The sequence below is a fragment of the Euleptes europaea genome, chromosome 12 (assembly GCF_029931775.1).
Source record: "Euleptes europaea isolate rEulEur1 chromosome 12, rEulEur1.hap1, whole genome shotgun sequence".
Classification (NCBI taxonomy): Eukaryota; Metazoa; Chordata; class Lepidosauria; order Squamata; family Sphaerodactylidae; genus Euleptes; species Euleptes europaea.
The window spans coordinates 33,834,598-33,860,620 of NC_079323.1; the positions used below are offsets into that span (position 1 = coordinate 33,834,598).

Below are 26,023 nucleotides of genomic sequence, written 5' to 3' on the forward strand. Positions count from 1 at the left end.
TGTTTAACATGCAGAATATATTGACATAACTACTAACCAGGGCTGACCTACTTAGCTTCTGTGATCTGATGAAATCATGTTAGCCAGGGCCATCCAGGTCTGGGCAGTTTTTAGAGTTGTTGTGCTTTGTTTTTTGCTGTCGAGTTACATCTGACTGGTGGGATTTTCATGGCAACATTCAGAGGTGGTTTGCCATTGCCTGCCAACACGTCACTACCCTGGTTTCCTTGGAGGTCCCCCATCCAAATAGTTTCAGGGTTGACCCTGCTTAGATTCTGAGATCTGATAAGATCAGGCTAGCCTGGGCTATTTAGGTCAGGGCGAGCTTTTAGAGTATAGATCACTTATTCAGATAACATATTGAAAAAGGAAGGGGAGCCTTCCTCCAGCTTTGCTTTCTACAATCCACTGGTGGAAAAAGGATGTAAATTATTTCTCTCAAACAGATGATAAGTTCAAAGGGACTCTGATCAGCACTGCATGTGGATCTCAGAGAACATTTAAGAATGACCTGCAAAGACCCAATTACTCGATGCAGTGATCCAGGCCCAGGTGTCACATGAATAGCTCATATTTTTCACACCGATTTCCTAATACTGCTGGGGATCCGTTTTTCATACTTATCGCACTCACTGGTTGAGGGCTCAACTTAAAACAGGAAATTAACATTAAACTAAAATTAAATTAAATTAAACAAAGTACAAAGTATTTGGGAGCGAATTGTCTATGTTCAGTATGAAGTTTGACAGTCCTTGAGCTGCATTTGGCACATGCCAACATTTCCTCTGATCCCTGTTCCTTCCTTTCTTATACTGGAAATGCTTTGCATCTTTTATATCACATCCAGTTTGGCAGAGGTTTCTAAGGCATACCCTGCCTGCCTCAGGAACAACTATATTAATTAAATGTTACTTCTTTTGTGACAGACATTTTAATTACGGATCGCTGGCTTTCTGACTAATATTTAGCGAATAAGTCAATGTTTAGATTAAGTAATTTGCAAATGATATTGAAACATGTATTAATACCTTATCTAACCTTTTTAGCTATGATTGTATTGTATTGTGTGTTTTATTCTGTCCTATGGGTTTAAGAATAAAGAACTGAACGGACCCACAGAAGGCGCAGGAAAGGGCATACCCTGCCTTCACTTTGGGAAGGATACCTGCTGACTTCTTGATGCTGGGAATTGGGAAGGGGGCTGACTGTTTTTCATTAAGCTTTTGGAAAGGGGAGAGAAGAGATGTTATAGCTATGAGGAGACAGATCTAACAGCTTGGCCAGGGAAGGTCTAGCTTCCCAGGATGAAGAAGCTGGCACTGCCAAGTTAATATGTTTCACCTTCTAGGAACTTGGGAAAACTGAACTATTTATTTGAGATTTAACCAAACTGACATATGAAAAAGGTTAAGAAAAGGAAATGCATGCCACATAACTCTATCTAGTTTTATAGCAAATGTTGTGAATCGGGTTTATATGAAAATAAAAATGGCAACAGTTATTGTTTAGATCAGAAATATTTGCATGGAATGATAAAAACTGACAAACCCATCTGCATTTTATTTTATCCCCAGTTTCTGTTTGTATTTCAAATACTTTTATAATTTAACCCACACTATTATTTATTGCTAGTTGTGATTAACCAGAACATCCTACTAATTCTAACATGAAAAACGAGCCATATTTAAATAATGACAAATTACTGACAAATTACCTCACACAATATTATAATTCAACTCATAAAATGAAAAAACATGAGCATTAATATATTAGTGGAATCTCCTTGGACTATTAGAAGTCATGTTTTTAATCACAGAAGTTGGTTTTCCAAATATTACTTGTGATTATGGATGATTTATATCATGTGTTTTTAGATTACATAAGAAAATAGTCCATGTAAACAACATATGCTCTGCTTTTATGAATGTCTATCCAAATCAGTCAGAAGGAACCCTGGTCCTTTGCTGTGGAACAAAGTAGTTATAGGAAAGTACATAGCAATTACCCGGTACAATCTTTGACGCTTCCAGATGGGGAAGGATTTGGGGTTTGGGAACAGTGGTTTTTGTTTTACTGGGAGCTGAAAGGAATAAAAATGAAAATGCCATTTGTAAGTGTCTGAGAAAACATTAGTTGGCACCACAAACATACAAATCTATTGGGAGTTCGTAAAATAAATGGGAGTTTTTCAAAAGCCATTTTTGTGTGTGCATACCTAATCCTAGAATGGTATAAATATCTCAAATGGACAACCTACAGTACTTGCAAAACAGGCTGCATGTTTTCTGCTGAGGACCATATAGCAGTCTGGCAGAGGTGTGTGAGAGAAAATGGCCCAAGGGAAGTACCATGCACACACACAGGTTCCACATCACTAATCTGATTTAGGAGCCACCATTATTTGGACCTTTTAAAAAGGAGATCCAATCATGAAATGTCTATTGTCTCATCTAATTTGGCTCTGAATGGGATTGTGAGAGCATACAAACATTTTCAAAGAAAAAGAAAGGATCTATGGTGGTTAACCGTTTTGGCAGCTGCACCTCAAATCAATTTCAAATCATCAGACAGTGCTACCTTAAAACACCGTACAGCAAAGTTGATTCCCGTATCTTGATGTTGTTTTCCCTTTAGTACCAGGCATCAGCACAGAAAAGTCAGACAGGAGTACAGCATCTCGCTCTTTTCTATCCCTGACTTACAGGAACTCCAGTTCCAGGCTAGTTGTGCCACGAACTCTACTACCCATACACCACATATTGACGTTTGGAATTACTGGCATGAATCCAAGCACCCTGTGGAGCAGCACTTTTTATGGTTAAGCTCAAGACCTTTGGTCAAAGGAGCTAGTAAATAAATGGAAATGGAGCAGCACTTTCTCCATCCCTCCACCCCTCTGCAGCCGTGGCAATCATCAGATCCTTATGGGCAGCATAAGAGCCAAAGTTGCATTCAGCAGTTGGAGGGGTGGGGATTGCATGCTGTCCCCTCTTCCGAGGACAGAAGCACATGGTTGGCTTCATGCCAATAAATGAACAGAGATTTAACTACTACAGTACCCCCCTATAGTGTCATGATAACCTAATTAACCATTACCCAGTGTTGTTCTTGGCAATTCAGGGGTTTTATAAATTTTAGGTGTGGTGGTTTCCCATTGAGGTTCTTTTTCTGCTGACAAAAAAGAGAAAACAATCAATAAATCTTAGGGGGGGATAGATACTTCTATACAAAAGACTATTAACTTGAGACCTATTTTCGTTACTCAGGATCACTATATGCTTACAAATAGAAAGAATATAAAAACTGTTTTCTTTCAGATTCCCAGCATGTTTTTGATACTACAATTGTTTTTACTGAAAACATTCTTTGTATGTTTGGGGTAAAATAGACAAGGATTCAAAGTCACAAATATTACAGTAGATAAAGGTTTTGTATTTTTGCAAAGAGCTTTTAAATAGGGCTATGTTAATGCTAAATTACAAAATATTACTAGTTGTAAACCTGGGCATTAAACGTAATTACCAGGCTTAGTTTCTGGCATTTTGGGTCGGGCAGGTTTAGATGTAGAAGGAACAAATTTTGTTTCCGGCAGAGCTGAAAGACACAGGTGGTATTATAGAGTTTTGCTTCTTACTGTTTTTTTCTTCCTAGGAACAGAATCATATTAGCTAAAGTGGACATGTAACAAGAAATTTTGCAAAAATTGTAAATCTTTAAAATATCAGACAACAAAAACATGTTCATCAACTTTTTGCCAAGAACTCACTAGGTGTCCTTAGAAGAACTACTATTCTCAGACCTAGACTCCTCCTTCAATATGATTAATCTAATGTACAGAGTGGATATAAAGACTACCAGTATTATGGATATGAAGTGCTATCAACACTTAAAGTCAAGGGTACCCAATATGGAGCTCATGGTGCCCATCCGACATCTTTCATGGAACCCACCAAGTGCTTTTAGAAAGTGGGTGGGGTCAAGTGGAGCTTTAGTCTGGAGGGCTTCTGACTGACTATTGGAGATTTGATTGGCAGTGTAAATTAAAAAAAAAACATTGCTTCAGCAATAGCTGCTGCCACGACAGAAGGATCTTCACCGTGTGACTGAAGATTGTTTGAATGCAAGATGTTTAAAAAAAAGAATATATTGTTCATTTTAAAAGACATTCCATGAAGTGGAGCTTTTGCTTGAAATGTTAAAGAGTGACTTTTAGAGCGATGCAGAACCTGTCTTCCTGACATTTTGTGGTTGTCTTTGCTCCTTGTGGCAACCATTTTGTGATTGTGCCCACCACCTTCTTTTGGAATTCTAACAGCCCATTCCTGAGAATTGGGCCAAAACTCTTTAGGAGGAGGCGTAACCTCGCCGCCAGCATAGGTACGTGTAATCGTGCGACGAGGCCAGTCCCAGCGGCAGCCGAGCACCACGGGACCGCGTCTCCCCCCTCCGCCGGTGCGGCCTCTCCGTGGCACCGGCAGCAGCGTGGAGAGGCCACACCAGCACAGGGGGGCTTTCTGGGGGCGGGCCAGGGGGAGGAGCTGCTGGTTAGGCAGCTCCCTATCCTCTTTCGGCCACTTCCGCCGGCACCTTGAATCGTGGTGCTGCTCCTGCTTTTTTTAGCAGGGGCAGCCTCGCTATTCCCTATGGGGCGAAAGGCCCCAGTTACAGAAAAAAGCCGCGAAATGGCTTTTTTTTTGTTTAACAGTGTACGGGGAGTGGCTTAGGAAGAGGCACCACTGCTCCTCTTCCCCGCCGTCCCCATAAGCCTCAGCTCAGGAATGGGCTGTAAAAGTGTCTGCAGGCTCAAAAAGGTTGGGGACCCCTGCTCTAAGTGGTATATATAGGTTTTGTTGTTATCATCATCAGTATTAAACAAATGTTGATTGCATTTTAACAAGGTTTCTGCACTTCTACTGGAACAGGCTCAGATTTTTTAAATCTTCCTTCCAGTGTAGTAGACCTCTCTGCAGTTCTGCAGGAATCCCCAGGGACAGCACTGAGAACACAGTGGGCTTTGGAGGAAAGGGGAGAGGGCAAAGTTCTATTCCAGTGAATTTCTGCTCATGATTGACTGAATAAAACCCATTGTTCTATCTCCCTTTGCTTTCATATAAAAGTTACAGCATTTTTCTGCCAAATCAATATCTTAGAAGGGTAGAATATCTTAGAATATCTTAGAAGGGTACAATATTTTAGAAGCATTTCCCTCAAATTTTCTGGTTAACATATTAAGTTTACAATGGGTCAGAGGAAATCCAGGTAAGCAAACATGAATGGTAAAATGAGTTTTTAAAGCTTGTTGTATAAATGGTTAATAAGAAATCTTCTAGATCATGGGTTGGATCTTGACAATAATTTATGTTAACGGAAGGCATTTCTGGTAGTGGAATGGAACTTTATTGTTTTCCCCCCTCCTGCTATGACCCACACATTTCCCCAAAATGCCCTAGAGGCAAAAGAACAACTTGAGGGGCAAACTGACGGTACATAGTAGGGGAGAATCAGCAAAAAATAGCCCACCATTGTCTACAGTCAACCCCATGAGATAGATAGTTTAACTCTTGAAAAATAAACTGAAGAATGATTTCTACTAGTAGAAATTAATCTTTTGAAATACATGTCTTTTAAATGGTTTATACCAACATTTCCTTCAGGAACCTCTTTACTCAATTTTCCAGTATTTTTTTCAACAAGCTGTGATATTTTTGGTGAAAATAGTTGATGAATACAGTATATATTTTCCCTGATGCAAGAGTAAACATATTTTGCCTCAGTTTTTACACATAGGTTCATGGTAAGGTTAATCAAAGAGCAGGTATTTTTTCCTACACAATTTCAATTCAATGGGCACATTCACTTTACTACGAGGAAGATTTCAAAATTCAAGAATTAATGCTTTGACTGTATACCTTGAATGCAGAGTGAAGGTTTTTTTCTTTGCAATGTCAAAATTAAATAAATCTTTCTGCAAGCTATACAACTTTTCCAGGAAATTTATGTTACCTGGAGTAGTTTTTAACTGTTCAGTAATCCTAGAGGCTTTAGGTATATCCTGCTCCGATGATGGTGATTTAGAAGCTAGAAAAAAAATCAAACACTGAATGGAAAAAGACAAATATAACTGCAAGTCGCCATTCTGAGACTGTAAAGCAGACATCTGAAATATTACTTCTTTATTCCAAAAACTTAAACATAAGGTAGTGAACTGTGAATAAAAGGTCTTGAAACTCAAGGTAATTAGGTCCATAATACCAAACTCATTGCACATAAGACATGTGTCCACCATTTCTCATGAACAAAGTTGAAATCAGAACCTTGTCCTTTTGACAAATGATGACAAAAGGAAATAACACACACAAACATGTCCCATCACAATTGCACGACCCAATAATTCAGATTCATGTTTCTTTTTCATGAGAAATCTAGTTTCAGAAAACAATCTAATATAATTCTGAAAGAAAAAAAAACAGCTAGAAATGAACAGGATTATTAAAACCAGTAGGTCACACATATTTCCTTCCTGTTCATAATCAGTATCAGTTCCAAATCATATATGTAACTGCATATGACTGCAATAAAGATCAAATGTTTGCATTTGATTAACAAACCCACGGACAGTAATTAAATGAGCTTCTGAGAAACATAAACAGAAATGTTATTGGTATGGTATATGTCAAGTAATTGTACTCATGTTCATCATAACAACTAGTTATTTCATAGCAAGGTACTATCTAGGAAAATGCTATGCATTCATAACTTGATTAGTTAGTTACCAGGTTTCACAAGCCATCCTTCTGGAGTGGCAGAAGGTTTCCATTTAAAAGGGGTAAGTGGCGTTTCAGATGGCACTGAAAAGATCATCAAGGTTTTATTTACATCCCATAAAGATCAAAATTGTTTTTAAACAAACAGCACATGCAACAAGCTTGCCACGATGAAGAAAAAGTTCAAAATGGAATGGGAAAGCTAACTGATGAAAATTGTTGTAGTGATCATTTGGTATTGATGGGAAACAGATCTTAGAGTTCCAAACACAGACAGCAGTGATTTTTACAAATAAAGTTGTGGAACACGATGGATAAGAAAATGATGATAGGGAAATCCATGCAAATCCTATTACTGAAGAGAAAAGTAAATATGAACCATGTTCCTACATTGAAAAAGAAATGTTTAAATGCTTTTGGTAATGCAAGAAGTTAAGAAGCCAGGAGGTATATGATAAAGGTCAGTACTGAAAGATGGTAATTATATTCTGGAAGAAATGGATTCACATGGAATGGAAATGTTTCTGATGAAACATAAATGCAATATGACCATTCACAGTGAAAAACAACATTACCCAGTGTTGCCCTTGGCCAGTCAAGAAGCTTAGATGTTTTAGGTGTGAGAGATTCCAGAATGGGTTCATTTGTGTCTGCTGGAAGAAATGTTGACAAGTATAAGAAACCAAAAATACCCAGAAAAAAAAGTTTTTGCATGAAGAAAACTATTTTTCCTGTAAGGAAAAAATAATAATGCATTTCCCTGACTCTTATCCATTGTTTTTAAGTTTACCAGTTTAGTAGGTGCTAGAGATGAGGTAATCTGTTTAAATCACAGACTATTAATGATTTCCTTCATCGATCAAAGCATATGTTGATTTGAACAAATGATGGGTGGTCATTACTTAGTTCCTTCCTGCCTGCACTGTAATAATTTTGGATTAAGTCTTGTGAACTGAATCACTGTCAAACATAGGAGTTTAGTTTTTCTAACTTTGCTGAAGTTACCTCATTCATTTAGGGTGGCACCGAACAACAAGAACGATTGCAATAAAGAACACATTGTAGGCCTCACTCACATCTGAGGTCACATCCTGCCAAAGTAAAGCACTTGAAATCAGATTGTCTGAGTTATTATGGATGGTTATCTGAGGCCAGATAGTAGGGTTACTACCTCTGGACTGGGAAAATTCTGGAGCCTGAGAAGAACCGGGCTTAGGGAGGGGAAGGACCTCAGAGGGGTGTTATGCCATAGAGTCTACCTTCCAACGCAGCCATTTTCTCCAGGGGAACTGATCTGTGCACTCTTGTGATAAGTTGTAATTCCAGAAGATCTCCAGGCTGCACCTGGTACCCCTTTAGGGTTGCCAGGTCCTTCCTCACAGCCAGCGAGTGCTTCGTGGAGGTGAGGCAGGGGATGGCAATCTGTGCACCCAGCGTGATGGTCACTTCTGGATTAATGCAGAAGCACCGCAATCCCACTGGGATGCTCTAGTACTCTCCCCTCAGAACTCTATGGTTTCCATGGATTTTGGGGGGGACAGTGCTAGAGGATCCCCCAGCAATCCACGTCAACCTGGAAGTGATGTCCTCACTCTGGGTGCATAGATTGCTCTCCCCTTCCTTTGGCCTGTCTCTACCTGCTGACCAGCTGAGGGCAGCCCGGTGAATTGGCAGGGAACTGTCCACCAATACTGGGCAACTAGGAACCCTAAACCGCTCCTGTATAGGCAAGAGAAGTCTTGGTCTGTGCTCACAAGTTCAGAGCTGAGGTGGGTGGCCACTAGGCATAGGGCCTTTTCTGTTGTAAGTTCTTTTTGTGGAATGACTTTCCCCATAACTATCTGCCACATCTTTCACCTCCAGGTTCAAAACCTGGTTTGTCTAGTTATTTATGAATGATGGATGCTGATTTAGTTCATACTGAAAGGAGCTTTTGTTTTGTTTTGTTTACAACTACAGCTGTATATTTTTAGAACCTTTTTGTTACTCAAACTGGAATTTTATAGTGAACTTCCAGTCACTGTTAGTTTTTAGGGGACGCAGAACAAAATATTGTTCTATTATATTGTTTCTGTTAATAGTACTGATGTTTTTGTTATTGCTGTTTATTTTTTATCTAAACCTCCTCAAGAGCTTTTCTTGAGAAAGCAGTCTAAAATAATTTAATAATAAATATAAAAGTGCTTAAAAATGGCTGTACTTTGATTAGAAAACTGTTGGCAGATCCAGGCTTTTATTACCATAGTAAATAATCAAGAGAAACCTTCGCTTTCGTCTCGTCTAGAAATTACTTATTTTCTACACTTTAAAAAGAGGTTACATCAGGTTTAAGCAGTTACAAGTGAACAACAATACTTTCTAAACATTTACCTCCTTAACTTTAATTTCTCGCACACAATATTAAGAGGAATAACCCAGGTAAATCTAGGTGCGTAAGAAAAACCATCTTAAGTCCTCCATTTTTGTAGCTGTGTCTATTCCCAGTCTTTCTACCTCTGCTGAAATCACAGGAAACCCCCCCCCACTAGCTATTTTTACTCCAGAACCTTTCAGCTCCACAAACATGAAATCACTTGACTTTTTATTGTATCCATTCATTATGATCTGTTTTTGGATGGACAGATGTACTTTCCACCTCAAATACTTCAAGCCATAATTCAGTAGTTTGCCAATTCTTAATAATTAAAATAACATTTAAGCCACCTACACAGGTTGACATACTTTTACAAGTTCATAAGTCATCCCTACATTTCATTTTATGCAGATGTTTGTGCAGTTGGCTTGATGGACTTATTACACCCAATGCTCTGGACAGAATACAAGCACGATACATCCACATATATTGGGCTACACAGCTGCTGAACAACCAAAATAAAAAAGCCATTGTATTTCACAACAATCTAAGAAGATGCCTGCATCAAAGGCAATACTGGGAAGCAGGATTCTAATCCAAGACATGAATATCTTGCAATGCTACAAATACATCTTAATTTGCTTAGTCAGAGAAAAAACTAAAAACAATTTTTGATTATTTAAGGAAATCTTGTAACTGAAGCAGAGTGCAACCATACTCACTAGCTAATATTGTTTTAAATACATTATCGTTTACATGACACATACAGACAGATTAACTATTGCTACTCATACCATAATACAAAAGGACCTAAAGAAGGAAGGGATGTTTCTATAGTGAATGTGATCATAAACGTCTCTTCCTTCTTCTTGTCTTCTGTCCTTTGGTTTGAGTAGCAATAATTAACATGACTAGGTTAATCTGATAGTGATTTCCCAGGAGCAGGGTAGTACAGGGGTGATTAAGCTATGTGGGGTGATTTAGTAGCATCAGTGGCCTAGTATTAACAAACAGCAAGTGATACCGGAGAACCTATTTTGCATCATACAAGTGGGCTCATATGATTGAATGTTCCTTTGTGAAAAATTATCTCCCATCTCATATTTTAATAATAACCTTTATTGCTCCTTGACAGAGTCTTAAGCATTTACATTGTATAGGAAAACTGCTGATGCGCCCCACCTGGACAACACTCGTACATTAAGAACCAGGTGGAAGGCGAGCCAACTGACCCCAAACCAACTCCAACAATTTCTATGTAACCCTACTCTCTGAACAAAGTCTACTGATGGTGAGAATGGTCCAGTTTATTGAGGGGCAGCTTATTGAGATGACTGATTTATTAAATAAACTCTTAGCATTCTTTCCAGATGCTCCTCCACCCCATAAGACCAACTTATTGACTTTAAATCAAAGTACACTACAAGAATTCTCTGCACCTAAGAACCAGAATTCCCCTGAGAAGGAAAAGGTCACCTCTAAGCTAAGCCCCAAGCCTCACTCCATGGGACTGATACTGGAACCTTCCCAAAAGTTTGGACATTCTAGCATTTAACGGCTCAATTCCCTCAATTCCCAATTCACTATAAGATCATCAAATTTCAACTTAAGGAAAATCCTTGGAAAGAAATCTCTGGAGGCGACTTCCAGAGAGATTCTCTTTCACTCGCCTAACTACATCTTATATTTAGGCATTACTCCCCCACCCCTTATCCATATCAATTGGATAGAAAGAAAATAAAACCTACTGAACATGACTGGATAGGATTGCCAACGCCTGGGGATGGCAGAGTTTGGTAAGGGGAGAAAGCTCAGCAGTAATGTAGTTCCATAAAGTCTACCCTCTTAAGATGTCCTTTTCTCTGTAGTCTGGAAATCATTTGTAATTCTGGGAGAACCTCAGGTGGGCCTGATGATCTCCCAGAATTACAACTGTTCTCCAGACTGCACAGATCAGTCCCCCTGGAGAAAATAGCTGCTTTGGAGAGTGGACATTTTGGCATTATACCCCACTGAGGTCCCTCCCCTTCCCAAACTCTTCCCTCCACATAGGGTTGCCAACCTCCAGGTACTAGCTGGAGATCTGCTATTACAACTGATCCCCAGGTAATAAAGATGAGTTTCCCTGGAGAAAATGGCCCTTTTGGCAATTGGACTCTATGGCATTGAAGTCCCTCCCCTCTCCAAACCCTGCCCTCATCAGGCTCCACCCCCCAAATCTCCAGGAATTTCCTAATCTGGAGCGGCCAACCCTAGTTCTGCAGGCTCTGCCCCCAAATCTTCAGGAATTTCCCTGCCTTGCGTTGACAACCCTACTGGCAACCCTATGTCTGGACAATGACTGCTGCAAAATGTGAAGAAGACATGATAGTATTTTCCAAGACATGTTAAAGTTGTTAGAGATGTAACTGAATGGAAACAGGAAGGAAAAAAGAGTTCTAGCTTAATGCTTTCACATACATGCCAGTTCTCTGAAATGTGGGATAGATGAAGTCTCTGGATGGTGCAAACCAAGCTTTTAAAATGAGAAGCAAACAAGCAAATAAATAAATAAATAATCTCACTGTTCTAAACCAGCTTGAATATTGCCTCTGTTCTTGCATTTTACAATCAACAGAGGCAGAAACAGGGACATGGAAAGTACACAATAGGAATGAGGAGGAGGATGGTTTGTTAAGGTTTTGAAGGTAGGGCATTCCCCAGAGGAGATTAAAAAAGAACAGTCGAGAACAAGCAAGAGGGCAATTTTACTTTCCTCCTCCTCACTGTAGACTCCTGCAGCCCACATGGGTAATCAACTTTCCCGGGGTCATAAGGAACTTCTGGTGGGAAGGGAATGAAGGAAAAATCCATGACCTCCAGTGCCTTCTGCTGATGGATTGCTGGATACAACCCAATGAATGAGATGCTTATCAAAGTCCTACTTTCTTAAAATGATGTCTAATGGTGAAAGTCTTAATTTAAAATGTTTTTTCAGTAATAATATATTTCAGTAATAATAATATATGAAGGTAGCTTCACATTTTTCATGTGTGTAATTTAAAACCACCAAGCTCAGGACTGCTGTAAATAAACATTAAGCCCTTTTTATTATTAGGAGGGGAGGTTTTGAAGAACCAGCAAATTGTAATCACCTAAATTAAACTGGATGGAATGTTTAAGTAAAAATAAATAAAAATAAAATAGAACATTGTTCACAGAGATCAGACAATGGAGATATAGAAAATCAGAACCATACTTAGTACTGGAGCTGTACAATACATGTGTTCCACATGTGTCCTGGAACAGATGAATAAATGGGAATTTATTTGTGTTTCATAAAGAAAGTAAAGGAAAAGGAACACATTTTGACAAGAGATTTCAAGATAAAAAATGTGGTCCTGATCTGAATTTTGTGGCACAATAAGCTATATAAAACATTATGAAAATATGATGTGCCTTACCAACTTCAGGAGTAACCAGTTTCAAGTGTCTAAACATTTGTTTAGGAGCATCCTGTTATATTCTATTAGCAGGACGTGCTCAATGACTGTATGCACATATATGAGATTTCATCTGCTTACAGAAAAAAGTGGGAAGTTAAGAACATAAGAACGTAAGAAAAGCCATGCTAGAACAGACCAAGGTCCATCAACTCCAGCAGTCTGTTCACACAGTGGCCAACCAGGTGCCTCTAGGATGACTGCAGCAGCATTGCCCTGCCTGTGTTCCAAAGCACCTAATATAATAAGTATGCTCCTCTGATACTGGAGAGAGAATAGGTATGCATCATGGCTACTATTCATTTTGACTAGTAGCCATCGGTAGCCCTATCCTCCCCTCTTAAAGCCTTCCAAGTTGCCAGTCATCACCATATCCTGGGGCAGGGAGTTCCACAATTTAACCTGCATGATGCTGGGTCACATGCACAAATCAGCAGGGCTAGGCTTTGGGACACTTCAACCACTGCATTGAATATATTGCATGTTTTTCTCATGACTAGGGTTGTGGATATAGATGTATTTGAACTGAAAATAAACCCAAAATTAGCTGTTTTGGCAATATTTACTGAATGCCAAAATTTGGAAAGCTTCCCGAAGCCAAATAGGCGATTTCCCAAAAAGCCGAATAATTATGCAGCTTTTCCGGGTCCGGCTATTCACCTTTGCTCAGGTGCATGGCTCTGTGCTTTCTCCCATTTTTCTATCTTTTTTTGACTCATTTTGTTAGGGCACCATAGTTGGGACCCTTGAGGTTGCAGTCATGTAATGACCAACCATCACCTTTCAGTGGATTAATATGGATCAAGCATAAGGGTTATTTAAAAGATGGGGCTTACCAAGTCCCATCCAGAGGGATATACCCTCCAACTGAAAAGAACCGGTTTCAACATCTGCTCACACCAGGCTACCAAAGGAGACTTCCTCACCCACACGGATGAGCAATCTCCTTCAGACAGCACCCGTAGTCGAGACTTTGGCTGGTTCTGATATCACCCCCTCGAAAACCTGCTGTCAAACTGACTGTTGCCCCGAGTAGAGGCTTTGTTTCCCTGCACCGTGACCATCTCTTGAAATCAGATTTTTGATGACCATAATAAAGGACTGTTCACAGGATGTCATTTGCCACCAAAAGAAATGTTTTCTGTGCCTTATTTCTCTTGCATTTAAACTGTTTTCCTCAGTTTGGAAGATAATTTGCATGGACATCATGCTATGCACCCCAGATACGAAGGGAGCCCCCAGACTTTGAGGCTCCGGCCTGCCAATCGGCTCTTTCTGCCAGTCCTTGACAACACTGAATTTCTAAACCTGAAAACTGATGGACAGCTCAGCTCACAAATGCCTGGAGGATGGGGTGGCCCATTTTCAAGCCCATAAAATTGGCCCCCATGTCCCAAAGTTCACCAAGTTCATCTAAGGGGAGTTCCTTGTAGCCATGCTGCAAATTTGGGGACTCTACTTCCAAAAATGCTCCCACAGGAGCTTTGAAAAAAAATCCCCATAGACTACAATGGACCTGAATTTCTCGGTAAACCAAGAAATAAGCCGAATACTGATATTTACCGGTACGGGTATTCAGCTTATTCCAGGTTTACCGGGGGAAAAAATCAGGCCCAATAAACCTGAACCTGAAATTTACTGGTTTTTTTTTTTTTTTTTTTTTTTGCACAACCCTACTCACAACTAAAACATAGCTGGGCAGATTCAGTTGCTATAGCTGTTCCTTGTGGGAACTCTTTGGTGGGTAAATTGTCCCCCAGTGCCACTACTCTGATCAAATTCAGACACCCCCATGCTTTAAAGTAAATAGAAAAAATCAGAGTATCGACTCAAAAGATTGTCTGTGTTTTATGGTCTTATGGTTTTATGACCCTTACAACAATATATCTGTGTCTGACCCATAAGCAAATATAGTAACAAGCCCGTCCAATATTATAGTTTTCAGTCTTGGGACTGGTGAGAGCTCCTGGCCTTTTATGCATGGCTGTTTCCCTCGCTGTCACCCCTCTGATGACTTTGGGTCTTAGTTTTGATTATGCATGCCATTTCCAACTGTCAGAGGTCGTCTCGCTCTCCTCCTGCATTTCCCCTTCATTTTCAAATTTGAGATAAAACAGGTCCCTGAAAACATGAGTAACACGCTGGGAAATGCAGGGGGAGAGCGAGGCGACCTTTGACAGTCGGAAATGGCATGCATAATCAAAACAAAGACCCGAAGCCATCTGAAGGGTGATAGTGAGGGAAACAGCCATCCATAAAAGGCCCCTGTGAATTAGAAAGTAACTTTAGAAATAAGCCTCAAAATAGATGGACTGGAGAATTAATTTACTGTTGCACTCATTGCACAAAAAAAGATACACCATTCATAACATGTATTAATTTACATGAACTTGAAAAAGGGATTTTCTTGCAAACATGGCAGATTGGAAAAGTGATTCACTGCCAACAAGTGCTCAAAACAACCTTGGAAATTATACGGGGGTGGGGGTGGGGGTGGGGATTGCATGATCCATGCCTGAAAGATATAGGAATAGGAATCTATTTACATACATTCAGAGCTATCAAAGTTCTTCAAAACATATAACAATTATTCTAACAAAGGTGTTTTTAAAGAAACTTTAAACACACTGTGAATTGGCCTCCCACACTGTTTCTAAAGAAAAAAAGCAATGTCTCCCTCTGGTATCGTTGAAATGCTTTTAAAATTTCAAAGAAAACACTGCAGAGGAAAATGGCAGAGAAAGTTGCCAAAACTTTCCAAGAAAATGTATTTAAAGTTGTCACAAATAATGATCTCTGATAAATCTGCCTCTGGATAGATTTGTGGGTCTCAAATCAAGTAGGGAAGTTTGAGAAGATAGAGATCAAGCAAAGAAATGGAGCTGCATATACACATACATTGGCTGGGGCAGGGAGCAGGAGCCTTTCCTCCCCCTATGCCATGGTCTTGAGCTAAACTGGGCCTCCTTAAGGATTTAAAAGCGATGTTCCGTACAACTGCTGTGCGTTTGCAGGGAAAGGGAATCTGGACCCAGATCTGAATAACTGAAAAACATTTTGTTTAGTTTGTTCCTAATCTTCCCACCAAAGTCCTTCGTAGGCCCCCCCAAGTATTCTGTTTTCATAGTCTGTCCTGTATTCCATTAGTAACTACCCTATCTCTAACTGTAGTACTAACATGTATGCATTTGTTACTTTCATTTTCTTCTAAAGGTCTCCTCGGGTGGACCCTTTTGATAGTAATAATAGAATCCTGGTGGTGTGTTACTGCTGGTGTCATTCCACAAGGACAGCGTTCAGGAAGAGGCAGTGCTCCTACTGATTGCTGCCATGTGTACCACAGCCTTCAGCCCAAACCTTGGTTACTTTCCCAGTATTATCCTTTATGCCCTGCAATTAGTTGCAAGAATCATTGGTGGCTCCACCCAGCAACTACTACAGTGTTAAAATCCCCATAACTATCTCCTCCACAGACAAGATCCTTCTATTATGTTTACTTGGAAGAAAAATAAACACACCCTATTCTGCCAAGGTCCTGTTCCTCCCAAGAACTGTCTCTTTAACCTGTGGTACTTCCTTGAATTGTTTCACAACACGATAGTGTATAACTTGCTTCTTTGTGCTTGGCTAATTACTTCCTGTTAATTCACATGGCCACAGCATTCCTGAATGGATGCTTATTTAGCTCATTCTCCAGGCTTTAATTAATCAATTAATTACATTTTTTAAAAACAGGCTACTTCTTACCACTTTCAAAGTGGCTTACAAAACCAATTTTAAAATCTAACAATAAAATAGAGTGACAAGCAATACTAACAAATTCAGTCAGTTCATAGAACAACAGTCCAATAAAGCAAATTTAACTGATAGAAGACTCTCTTAGTGACTACATCAACCTGTATCTCAAAGAGCATGACAGTGTCCCAAAGTATCTTCATTGGATCCAGTAGGGTTAATCTAACTCCTACCAGAATGAGGATTCATTCCCTCCAAGGCATCAGCTTTCCTGACCAACATTACCTCCACCTTATCTGGTTTCAGTTTCAGCTTGTTCACCATCATCCTCTTGACTATGGTATACAAACATTGATTCAGAGTAAAGACAGCAGAAGCCAAAGAATTAGATAGAGAGATAGATAGCTGGGTGCCATCTGCAAACTGATGGCAGCAACTCCAAAGTTTCAGATCATCCCATTCAAAGATCTCATACATTAAAGAGCATTGGCAGGAGCACCAATGTAATAACTGTGTGTATGTGTAAAGTGCCGTCAAGTTGCAGCTGACTTATGGCAACCCCTTTTTGGGGGTTTTCATGACAAGAGACTAACTGAGGTGGTTTGCCAATGCCTTCCTCTGCACAGCAACCCTGGTATTCCTTGGTGGTCTCCCATCCCAATACTAACCAGGGCTGACCCTGCTTAGCTTCTGAGATCTGACGAGATCAGGCTAGCCTGGGCCATCCAGGTCAGGGCCACATAATAACTACCATGCATAAAGACAAGCTGAAAAAAATAAATGTAAATCAGATCCCACCCCACCACCCAAGATAGAAAAACAATACAGAAAATGGTGGAATGGAATGGCATCACCTGGATTCTCTGCAAATCTGTACAAATGCATGATGTCTCTTCTAGACTAAACAGCTAGTGTGGAAGCAACTCCATGAGATCATAATGCTCCCTTCCGCTGGTTCCATATAACTGTTGATGCTGGCCTGGCTCTTCATTCTGAATAGTATTTGATGTCAATTAAGTTCCTATGCACTGCCTAGAATCTGCCTGTATTCTGATCATGACTGTCCAGACCAGATAGAGATGAGTATGGATTACCCATAATGTGAAGAGACTGTGCTGCCACACATCCACTAATGATAAGCCTATATGTAGGCCTTACAATTGCCTGCCCTCACCCTAATTTCCCACCCCTGAAGAATTGAGGAGTGGAGAAAAAAATGGCTTCCACATAGTGACACTCTAGGAATTTCCCTCTAGTAGCTGTGGTAGACCATAGAATCTAGGCAAGGCAGCCTACGGCATCACCTGAAAGTGATATCATATCCTCCCCAAACTCCAACCTCCCCAGGCACCAACCCAAAATCTCCTAGCCATTGTGGAGGCAGTGATGGGAACCCTACCTGTATGACTGTCACATGAAAGTGGTTTTGAGGACAGGAGTCAAAACTTAAGTGAGCTGTCCGCATTATGTGTATATATAATATTTGTATAAACATATGTATAGTTGGGTACCTCCCGGCCCATTCCTGAGGATGGGGGGTGAATCATCTTAGGAGGCGATGCGACCCCTACACCGGCGTCCGTGCCACTTGTGCTGTGCACACTGACACGGATGCTGGCACAGTGCCACTTGCACCAGCCCCATTGGTCCACGGCAGCAGCATGGCCCTTAGATGTCGGTGCAGCCTCTCACCGTGACTTCTTGTGCGAGTCCCTATACCGACATCCTGGGAGGTGTTCCTGGGATGTTCGGGGTGGTGGTGGTGCGGAGCTGCCTTTAGGCAGCCTCCAAACCCCTTTTGGCCCAGGAATGCCCCCTGGAGCAATTATGGTGCCATGCCACCTTATTGTTGGTGCAGCATCACTGTTTTCAGTGGGGCTCCCCCCTTTTTCGAATTTTTATTTTTTAAATCCCCTTTTTTTAGCCTTGCAGGGGCCGCGAAACCTCATTGGAGGCACTGTGACAGTGCCTCGGCCCCGCCATCCCCGGCTGCTGCTTCTGTCAGGAATGGGCTGTTAGGGTTATAGTTGCAAAAAGTACTCTTTGGGCCAGAGCACCACACTATGTTATTCACATAATATCTGTCCTGAAGCATGCAGCTGAAGGAAAAACAATAATTACCCAGCTTTGTCTGTGTGGTTTTTGGAGAAGTCGTTTGTGGTTGTGAAGGAACTGGCTGCGTTTCATGTGAAGCTACAGTAAAAGAAATTGCCAAGTATTTAGAGAAAAATTGGTACAGAATTTATCACACAAGAAGTGCATTTTTAAGGCACATATGGTAGAGTGACTGAGCCTTCTGGGACATCATTTTGCACAAAACGGAAAGAAATATAAAATGGGAAAGAATTAGAACTAAAACAGATATTACACTATGTATCTATTGTGTGCTTGCGAGCATACTTTGACCTTTTTAAAAAAACGTGTTAAGTAAAAATCAAATTAAACGACACACACAATTGCCATTACCTAATGTTTCCCTGGGCGTTTGGAGTGTGGGAGGTATTTTTATTTTAGGAAATTCTGGAAACACATGAGGAGCTAAAAGTTGGAGAAAAGAACAAAAACATGTAACAGTGAATGCCCCAAATCCTGAACAAAATATTCTTTGCAACATACTTAATTGGAAAGAAAGAAAGAAAGAAAGAAAGAAAGAAAGAAAGAAAGAAAGAAAGAAAGAAAGAAAGAAAGAAAGAAAGAAAGAAAGAAAGAAAGAAAGAAAGAAAGTCTCATCCGCCTCTTTATTCCAGTGATGGTGGACTTATGTGCCCTCACTTGACCAGACTGTGGGGCAAGTAAGCTTTTGTGGCTGTCCCCCCTCAGTCAACATTCAGGAGGAAGGTACCTGGATTCTACTGAATATAAAAGCTTTTTGGCTGGCCCCTCTCAGTCAACATTCAGGAGGAAGGTACCTGGATTCTACTGAATAGCAATGCAAGGAGGGTGGCAGAGAACACATGGCACTGGCCAAAGAATACAGGACTTTTCAGGTCTAACTCAGATGCAAGTACAACTTGCTTTTGCATAGAGCATGATGCTTTTTAAAGGCTAAAACACGATGGTTGGATCCCAGAATATTTTAGCATTTGCTAGAGCCTTGGCACCAGTAGAAATGTACTGAGACTGTACTAGCAGCTTCCATCCTAGACGGATTGGACCCAAAATATACAGTGCAATATTATGTATGTTTACTAAGGACCAAGTGCTACTAGGTTCAGCAGGATTTACTCCCAGGGATGTGTGCACAGAATTTCAACCTTAATCTTCTGTCTTCAGTGGTTTAGCAGAGAAAGGTAACTGTTTTGCCCTTTGCCTAGATGGGAACTATACACCTCATCCTCTTTTGATTGCACAGCTACTACTGCATGCTGCATTTAGCCGGAAGATGGAAGGAAGCTATAATCCGGAGATGAGGAAGTGCGAACATCAGGCGCAGCCATCATTGACAGCATTATGTCACATTTGGGAAAATCCTGTAAGTGATGTCACACTGCTCTAGGAATAGCTGGAAACTCTGTTTTTATCATAGAGTTTCTGGCAATGTCTAGAGAGGTTTGATGTCACTTTTGGGTTTTCTTTGGAAGTGACATCATCCTATATGCCCGATGGCCATTTTTTTACTTTTCTCCTGCTGCTGCTCAGAGTGGTGGTAGAAAATGAAAGCTGGAGTGGAGGATCTCTTCCCCCAACAGGGGACTGGCAACCCTAAGCTATAAGTGAATTCCTAAAAACTGTTAACATCCATTTTGTTTTCAGTGCAATTTTTAATAAAAAGTTTCTGCAATCCAAAAGAGTTCAGTATTATTAAATTAAGACAAATACTGTTGATTGTTTTCTATTTCTAGTTAAACAATTTTAACCTGCTGGGTTTTCAGCTGCACAAAATCCTCTCATTTTACTTAAAAAATATAAGGATTTTAGAATATTAAAATGTATTTGCTATTAAAACAATATAAATAAAACAAAACATATTTTTGCTATTTGTGAAATAGTCCATATATAAATGGTGCAAGCTTAACAGCCCATTCCTAAGGGAGGGGGGCAAACAATGGCATATCCGAATTCACACCTCTACTTGCAAGTAAAACCATGCAGGATTCTTTGTTTAATATTAAACACTAATTTGTACATGGAAACAAGGAATGTCAAAATTAGTTATCCAGTGTTTTCACTTTTTTTTTTTTTTGCCAATTCAGGCTTAAGGGCAGTTTACCATTTCGGAATGAATGGTCTTTCTCACTGTCAGCAAGCTAAAGTAGCATAGGCTTGATTTTAAATTCATGTATTTTTCTGATTCTATTCATACTGAGGATCACACTTCACTATTTTAACACCTGATAGAAACATATACTAAAATAGATTACAGTGGTCATCTCTGCAATTATTTATCCATGGGATTTAAATCTGTCAGCTACTGCTTGCATTTCTTAACTCAGTCAAAATAGGTTCTTGACCACTTGACTGATTTCCTGAGAAGGCTCTTTGTGTATCAAGGAGAAAGCTACCTTATAGATCTTGTAGAAGTTGCAGTGATAAAGCTTATGTGAAAAGGATCCACAAATTTATGTTCATATAGTCCTAGGCTTGATAGGGAAGACTTTCTTATCAATGTGTAGATCTACGACAGTCATGCCATCAGAAATATTAAAAAAACAGGTGTTTTTTGACAACATGCATGAATTTACCCACACCTATAATGAAGTCTTTGGTAGTCCTGTCAGCAAGGTGAGTACCGTAAACAAAGTATTTACCTAATGGGTCAAATGGTAATTCAGCCATAGGGCTTATTCTAGGTTTTGAAGATTCCAGTTCACTTTCAGTATGTGCTAAAAAAAGAGAAGAGTTGACATCTGTTCTTCAGACATTCATTACATGATGGGGACATTGTGTACACTTCAAGTGAAGAAGACAAATTCATAAAGGAACTATTTTTTCTTCTAACCTCATTAATTCAACAGTGACACATTTTGCTGAAACAAATGGAAGCATTTTCATTAAAAATACAGATAGATACCCTATGTCTCTCCAAGCAATTGATTTCCCCCCCCCCCAAATCTTTAGATTTAATAATTGCTGAGAAGGCAAAGAAAGGTAGTTTTAGCAACTACCTTTCAAGAATATTTATGCTGGAGTTGTTAGCACTTTGGGCCTACGTTCGACTAGCATAGTACTTAAAATACATCCATTATGATCTTGTCACTCTGGTGTCCCACACTGGTCATGCTGAATGAAAGGTTCGATCCAGTCAGCTTTTTCATTCAACATCAATCACTCAGTTAAGGTTTATCTACTGTGGTATTCAGAACTATTCTCCATGATTTCAAATTGCAAATGTGTTCACTTCAAACCCAGCTCTCCTTGATACTTTGTAATGCTGACCAATTGAACACTCATGAACACATGAAACTGCTTTATACTGAATCAGACCCTTAGTCCATCAAAGTCAGTATTGTCTACTCAGACTGGTAGCAGCTCTCCTGGGTCTCAGGCAGAGGTCTTTCACATCACCTACTGCCTAGTCCTTTTAACTGGAGATGCTGGGGATTTTACCTGGGACCTTCTGCATGCCAAGCAGATGCTGTACCACTGAGCCACAGCCCCTCCTTGTGATCTTGTTTCAGCCTCCATGTGTCTACTGAACAATATAAACATTAAAATAAACTGCAGGGGTAGAAGAAGAGTAGGTTTTTATATGCCGACTTTCTCTCCCACTTAAGGAAAAATCAAACCGGTTTACAATCACCTTCCCTTCCCCTCCCCACAGCAGACACCCTGTGAGGCTGAGAGAACTCTAAGAGAGCTGAGACTAGCCCAAGGTCACCCAGCTGGCTTCATGTGTAGGAGTGGGGAAGCCAACCCGGTTCACTAGATTAGCGTGTGCCGCTAATGTGGAGGAGTGGGGAATCAAACCCAGTTCACCAGGTTAGAGACCACCGCTCCAAACCACCACTCTTAACCACTACACCATGCTCACTAGATAAAGGATAAGCTGTCCTGTGAAGATTTGTCTATTCAAAGAATATAAGTTCGCCTCGCAGCTGAACATCCTGATACAGGTGCAGGGAAGGGTGTGGATAGTGAAGTGCCACAACCCAATTCAACATGAAGGACTTCATTATATAAAAGGGAAAAGATTGGAATAAACATGGGGTGATAGGACAGCTCTTAATTTTTCATCAGCAGAAAAGCGGATTGGATCTAAGCTGGTATTTTGCTAACATGCAGTTGCTATCCCAGGGGTCCCCAAAGTGGTGTCTGTGAGCACCATAACACCTCTGACAACTTTTCTGATGCCTGCCAAATGATTTTAGGAAATGGGTGGGGCCACGTAGGGCTTTTGCCCAGGAACGCTTCTGATTGGCTGTGTAATTTTTTAAACGTTGCTCTGGTAGCAACTGTCACCATAACACAAGGATCTACACTGTGTTACTGAAGTTAAGTTGTGGCAGTCACTTTGTGGCTGGGTCTGCCTTCTGCGCTCACGATGCCGTGTCAGAATTCAAAAGGTGCCGCAGGTTGAAAAAGGTTGGGGACCCCTGTGTCCTTATTTTTATGGAGCAGCAAGTGTTAGTGTTGGGCCATATCTGCTTCTCAGTTAGAAAACGCTCTTCCCACAGTAGCCAAATATCCTGAAAAAAATACAATCAACAATGGTGTTCCATTGGTTTAGAAACTAACACATGTACTTTGTTGTTCAAGACAACAGAACTACCTTGAAAGCTTAAAGCAGGAAAGGAATGTGATTTACCTGGAAAACTCTTGGATTCTTCTGAGAAACTAGAAACTGTAGGTTTACTGCTTTCCCAGTCTAGTTCAGTTGTAGCTGCAAAGTGAAAAAAGTAGTAGTTAGCATATAAATTTTTAGTGTAAATTAGGTCAAAGCACAGAGCAGAACAAAACTAGTTTTAGAAGAGGAATTATGAACAGTGTAATTTTATCAGACCTATTCAGAATCAAGTATACTCAGTGAGGCTTATACTCAGGAACTGTCAGGATCAGGCGTCTGTCCCTAGCATCCCATAAGCAAACTCATCCAGGCAGGTAGCTCTGAAGCAGTAATACTTTATTAGGAGCAAAAAGACAGATTAAAGGACTGACTGCCAATAGGCAGGTGAGGCTGGTAATGGCGAAACATAGGCAGATTACACGATTAAAAGCACTACAGGCTGTGAAGGTAAACATGGCTAAGCAAACCCGAGATAAGCGATTCCCAGAAAGACAGACTAAACCCCAGCTGCAGAAAACAGGATGAGAGAAACTGTACACAGACATTCATAGGCATGAGAACCAAGGACTTGACGTGCAGCCAGAACCTGGCCTAACTCATGTCAAGAGCCTTACTCCAGCTAAAAAGCAAAGGCCTGACATTAACATGTTCTTAGGATTGCATTATTATTAAATGATACTCCATATGGCTCTATAAAATAGGATATTTCACGCTATCTTTCAAAATAATTTCTCCTTGAATGTAGCAAGCATGCAGCTAACAACAGTCAGTCCTGATGTCTCTGGTCAGACATGAGTCATACTTATTTAATTACCATATCAAACCAATTCAGTCCAATTCATTTGAAGTTACTGGAATGAACTGTCTGTAGAAAATAAACAAAATTCTGTTCCATCAAAACAGAAAAAATAATAATCACCAGGTTGGGATTGTGGGGAAATTTCTTGTATTTCTGATGTCTTGGATTCTGCAGGCCATTCATGAGTCTCATTCTCAGCTGTAAAAAAACAAAACATGGGATTTAATGAACATATAAGCATTGTATTATAAAGTGGAACATAAATAATACTTATTCACTATAGCAAGTCATGCAACAAAGAAAAGCCAACATTTGGATCATTGCTAACATCTGAATCAATCTTGCACAAGTTGTAACCCAACAAGCCATATATGGTGGCTTACTACATTTGTTGCCTACCTGACACTGAAGAACAGGATCATTGTCAGGCATCTGACAGGTCATAAAAGATGGTGGGCTGGTTATGTTTACCTTAGTGAGTCAGACAGTGGGCAGGCCTGATGACCATTTCCCACCTAGAATCCCACTAGCTTTGTTTCTGCTTACCCAATATTTTCTTTGGTCTTTCAGACATATCCTCTGAGAAAGGAGCTGGTTGTTTCTGTTTAGCTTGATTGAAATCTGGAACAATAAGGTGCACTACACATAAAAGTAAATGAACCATTCAGTCATAGTGTGTGTGCATTTGTTTTTGTTTAAAAGCTGTAACTAAAGAGTGATACAAAGCAGGGTGGAGGTAGGGATGGTGGAAGTAAGTTGTAGGAGGTCACAATTATAATTTCCAGTAAGCATGGCATTTTCCCTCTTACATTACAGCATGATTTACAGATAGTTTGTTCAAAACACTGGACTCCTCCATAGCTCCTCTGCTACTAGACATTTCCATCTCCCTTCTGTGAAAAACCATTTTTACCTACTAGCTGGAGATCTCCCCCCTCCCCATTTTTAAAATGTAGTTACAATTTTTGGAGTTACAATTGGTTTTAACATTTGTTATCATTTTTACCTCTAAAATAGAACCTTTCTACTTTTCTCTTCCAATTCTAGAAAATAAGACGCAAAGCAGCTCATCATGTTCAAAGAAAAGAGAAAATATCACAGGGCTTATCAGGAATAATGAACATCTCAGTCACCTAGTATTGGTCCTGCTAAAGGAGACTTCTCTGTGGTTTTAGCCTGTGTCCGATGCGTGATATTTTGAATTACTGTGAAAACAATAAAAATAGAACTTTTATAAACTTGATTTACCCATGTCTGAGAGCAACTATGTTTGAAATTGTTGTCTCTTGCAAGACTGCTTAACGTACGTTTTCCTATTACAGTTAGATTACAAGTTTTGTCACACACTGTCAGAAGCTATGACAACATATGTACCACCGAGATAGATCACGAAGAAGTGAGCTGTGACTCACGAAAGCTCATACTCTCCCAAAAATTTTGTTAAGTCTTTAAGGTGCTACTGGACTCTTGCTCTTTATGTACCACTGAGATTTATTAGTAGTAATACTATTCTCATACCAACCATGTACATGGACTTTATAGAATTAAATAGGCAAAAATATAAGTCCCTGTCCTGCGATTGTAAGCCACTTTACTATCTAAATTTCAGTAGAGGTCAGAGACGTGTAGATCTGGCAGCAAGGAGATCATAGGTGTTTTTGGTGAAGGCAGTTCCATGGAGTGTAGAAGGCAGAAGCCCACCTGTAGGGAGTCAAATGAGGAGCCAAGAGAGAAATAGTTAAGGCAGCAGAAGTAATTCGCATGTTGCAGGAGCTGGAGAAAATAGGGAAAAGGAAGTCTTAATGGTAGCTGAGGGGGCAGAGTGAGCCAACTAAACGTTTTCTGAGAATGGAGGAAATAGTGCTGTGTTTAAACACAGTGAGGAAGGCATCAGCAAAGAGAGTTACATTGATAAAGTAATGGTGGTAGAGATGGCATGGAAAAGTGTCAGAGGGCATGCAGACAAGATAAACGAATGCAAATGTGTGGCCATCTCATCAAGACATACTGGTGTTGACAGAAAGAATAAATGACTAACAGAGCTAGTGAAGTTGAACTTTTCATTGAATGTGAAGGCAAGATTCTGTGCAGAAAGGAAGAAGGTGGAAGACCTTATTAGAGAATCAAAAGTAGAGATGCAAAAGATTGTTCGGTTGGGGGATTGGA

General features: G+C 40.1%; 1 protein-coding gene across 1 annotated transcript in view; it reads right to left on the bottom strand.

Moving 5' to 3' along the window:
• The window catches only part of ABI3BP (ABI family member 3 binding protein), a 166,421-nt gene that overhangs the window by 67,084 nt on the left and 73,314 nt on the right, over positions 1 to 26,023 (bottom strand). Inside the window, exons 8-20 of the mRNA XM_056858638.1 lie at positions 24,991 to 25,062; positions 24,404 to 24,496; positions 23,978 to 24,055; positions 23,080 to 23,154; positions 21,083 to 21,157; positions 18,801 to 18,872; positions 18,456 to 18,527; positions 7,340 to 7,417; positions 6,774 to 6,848; positions 6,004 to 6,078; positions 3,523 to 3,594; positions 3,097 to 3,171; positions 2,006 to 2,080 (exon numbers count right to left, since the gene is read on the bottom strand). Of these exons, the coding sequence (XP_056714616.1) occupies positions 2,006 to 2,080; positions 3,097 to 3,171; positions 3,523 to 3,594; positions 6,004 to 6,078; positions 6,774 to 6,848; positions 7,340 to 7,417; positions 18,456 to 18,527; positions 18,801 to 18,872; positions 21,083 to 21,157; positions 23,080 to 23,154; positions 23,978 to 24,055; positions 24,404 to 24,496; positions 24,991 to 25,062 (987 nt within the window). The remainder of the gene's footprint in view (positions 1 to 2,005; positions 2,081 to 3,096; positions 3,172 to 3,522; positions 3,595 to 6,003; positions 6,079 to 6,773; positions 6,849 to 7,339; positions 7,418 to 18,455; positions 18,528 to 18,800; positions 18,873 to 21,082; positions 21,158 to 23,079; positions 23,155 to 23,977; positions 24,056 to 24,403; positions 24,497 to 24,990; positions 25,063 to 26,023) is intronic.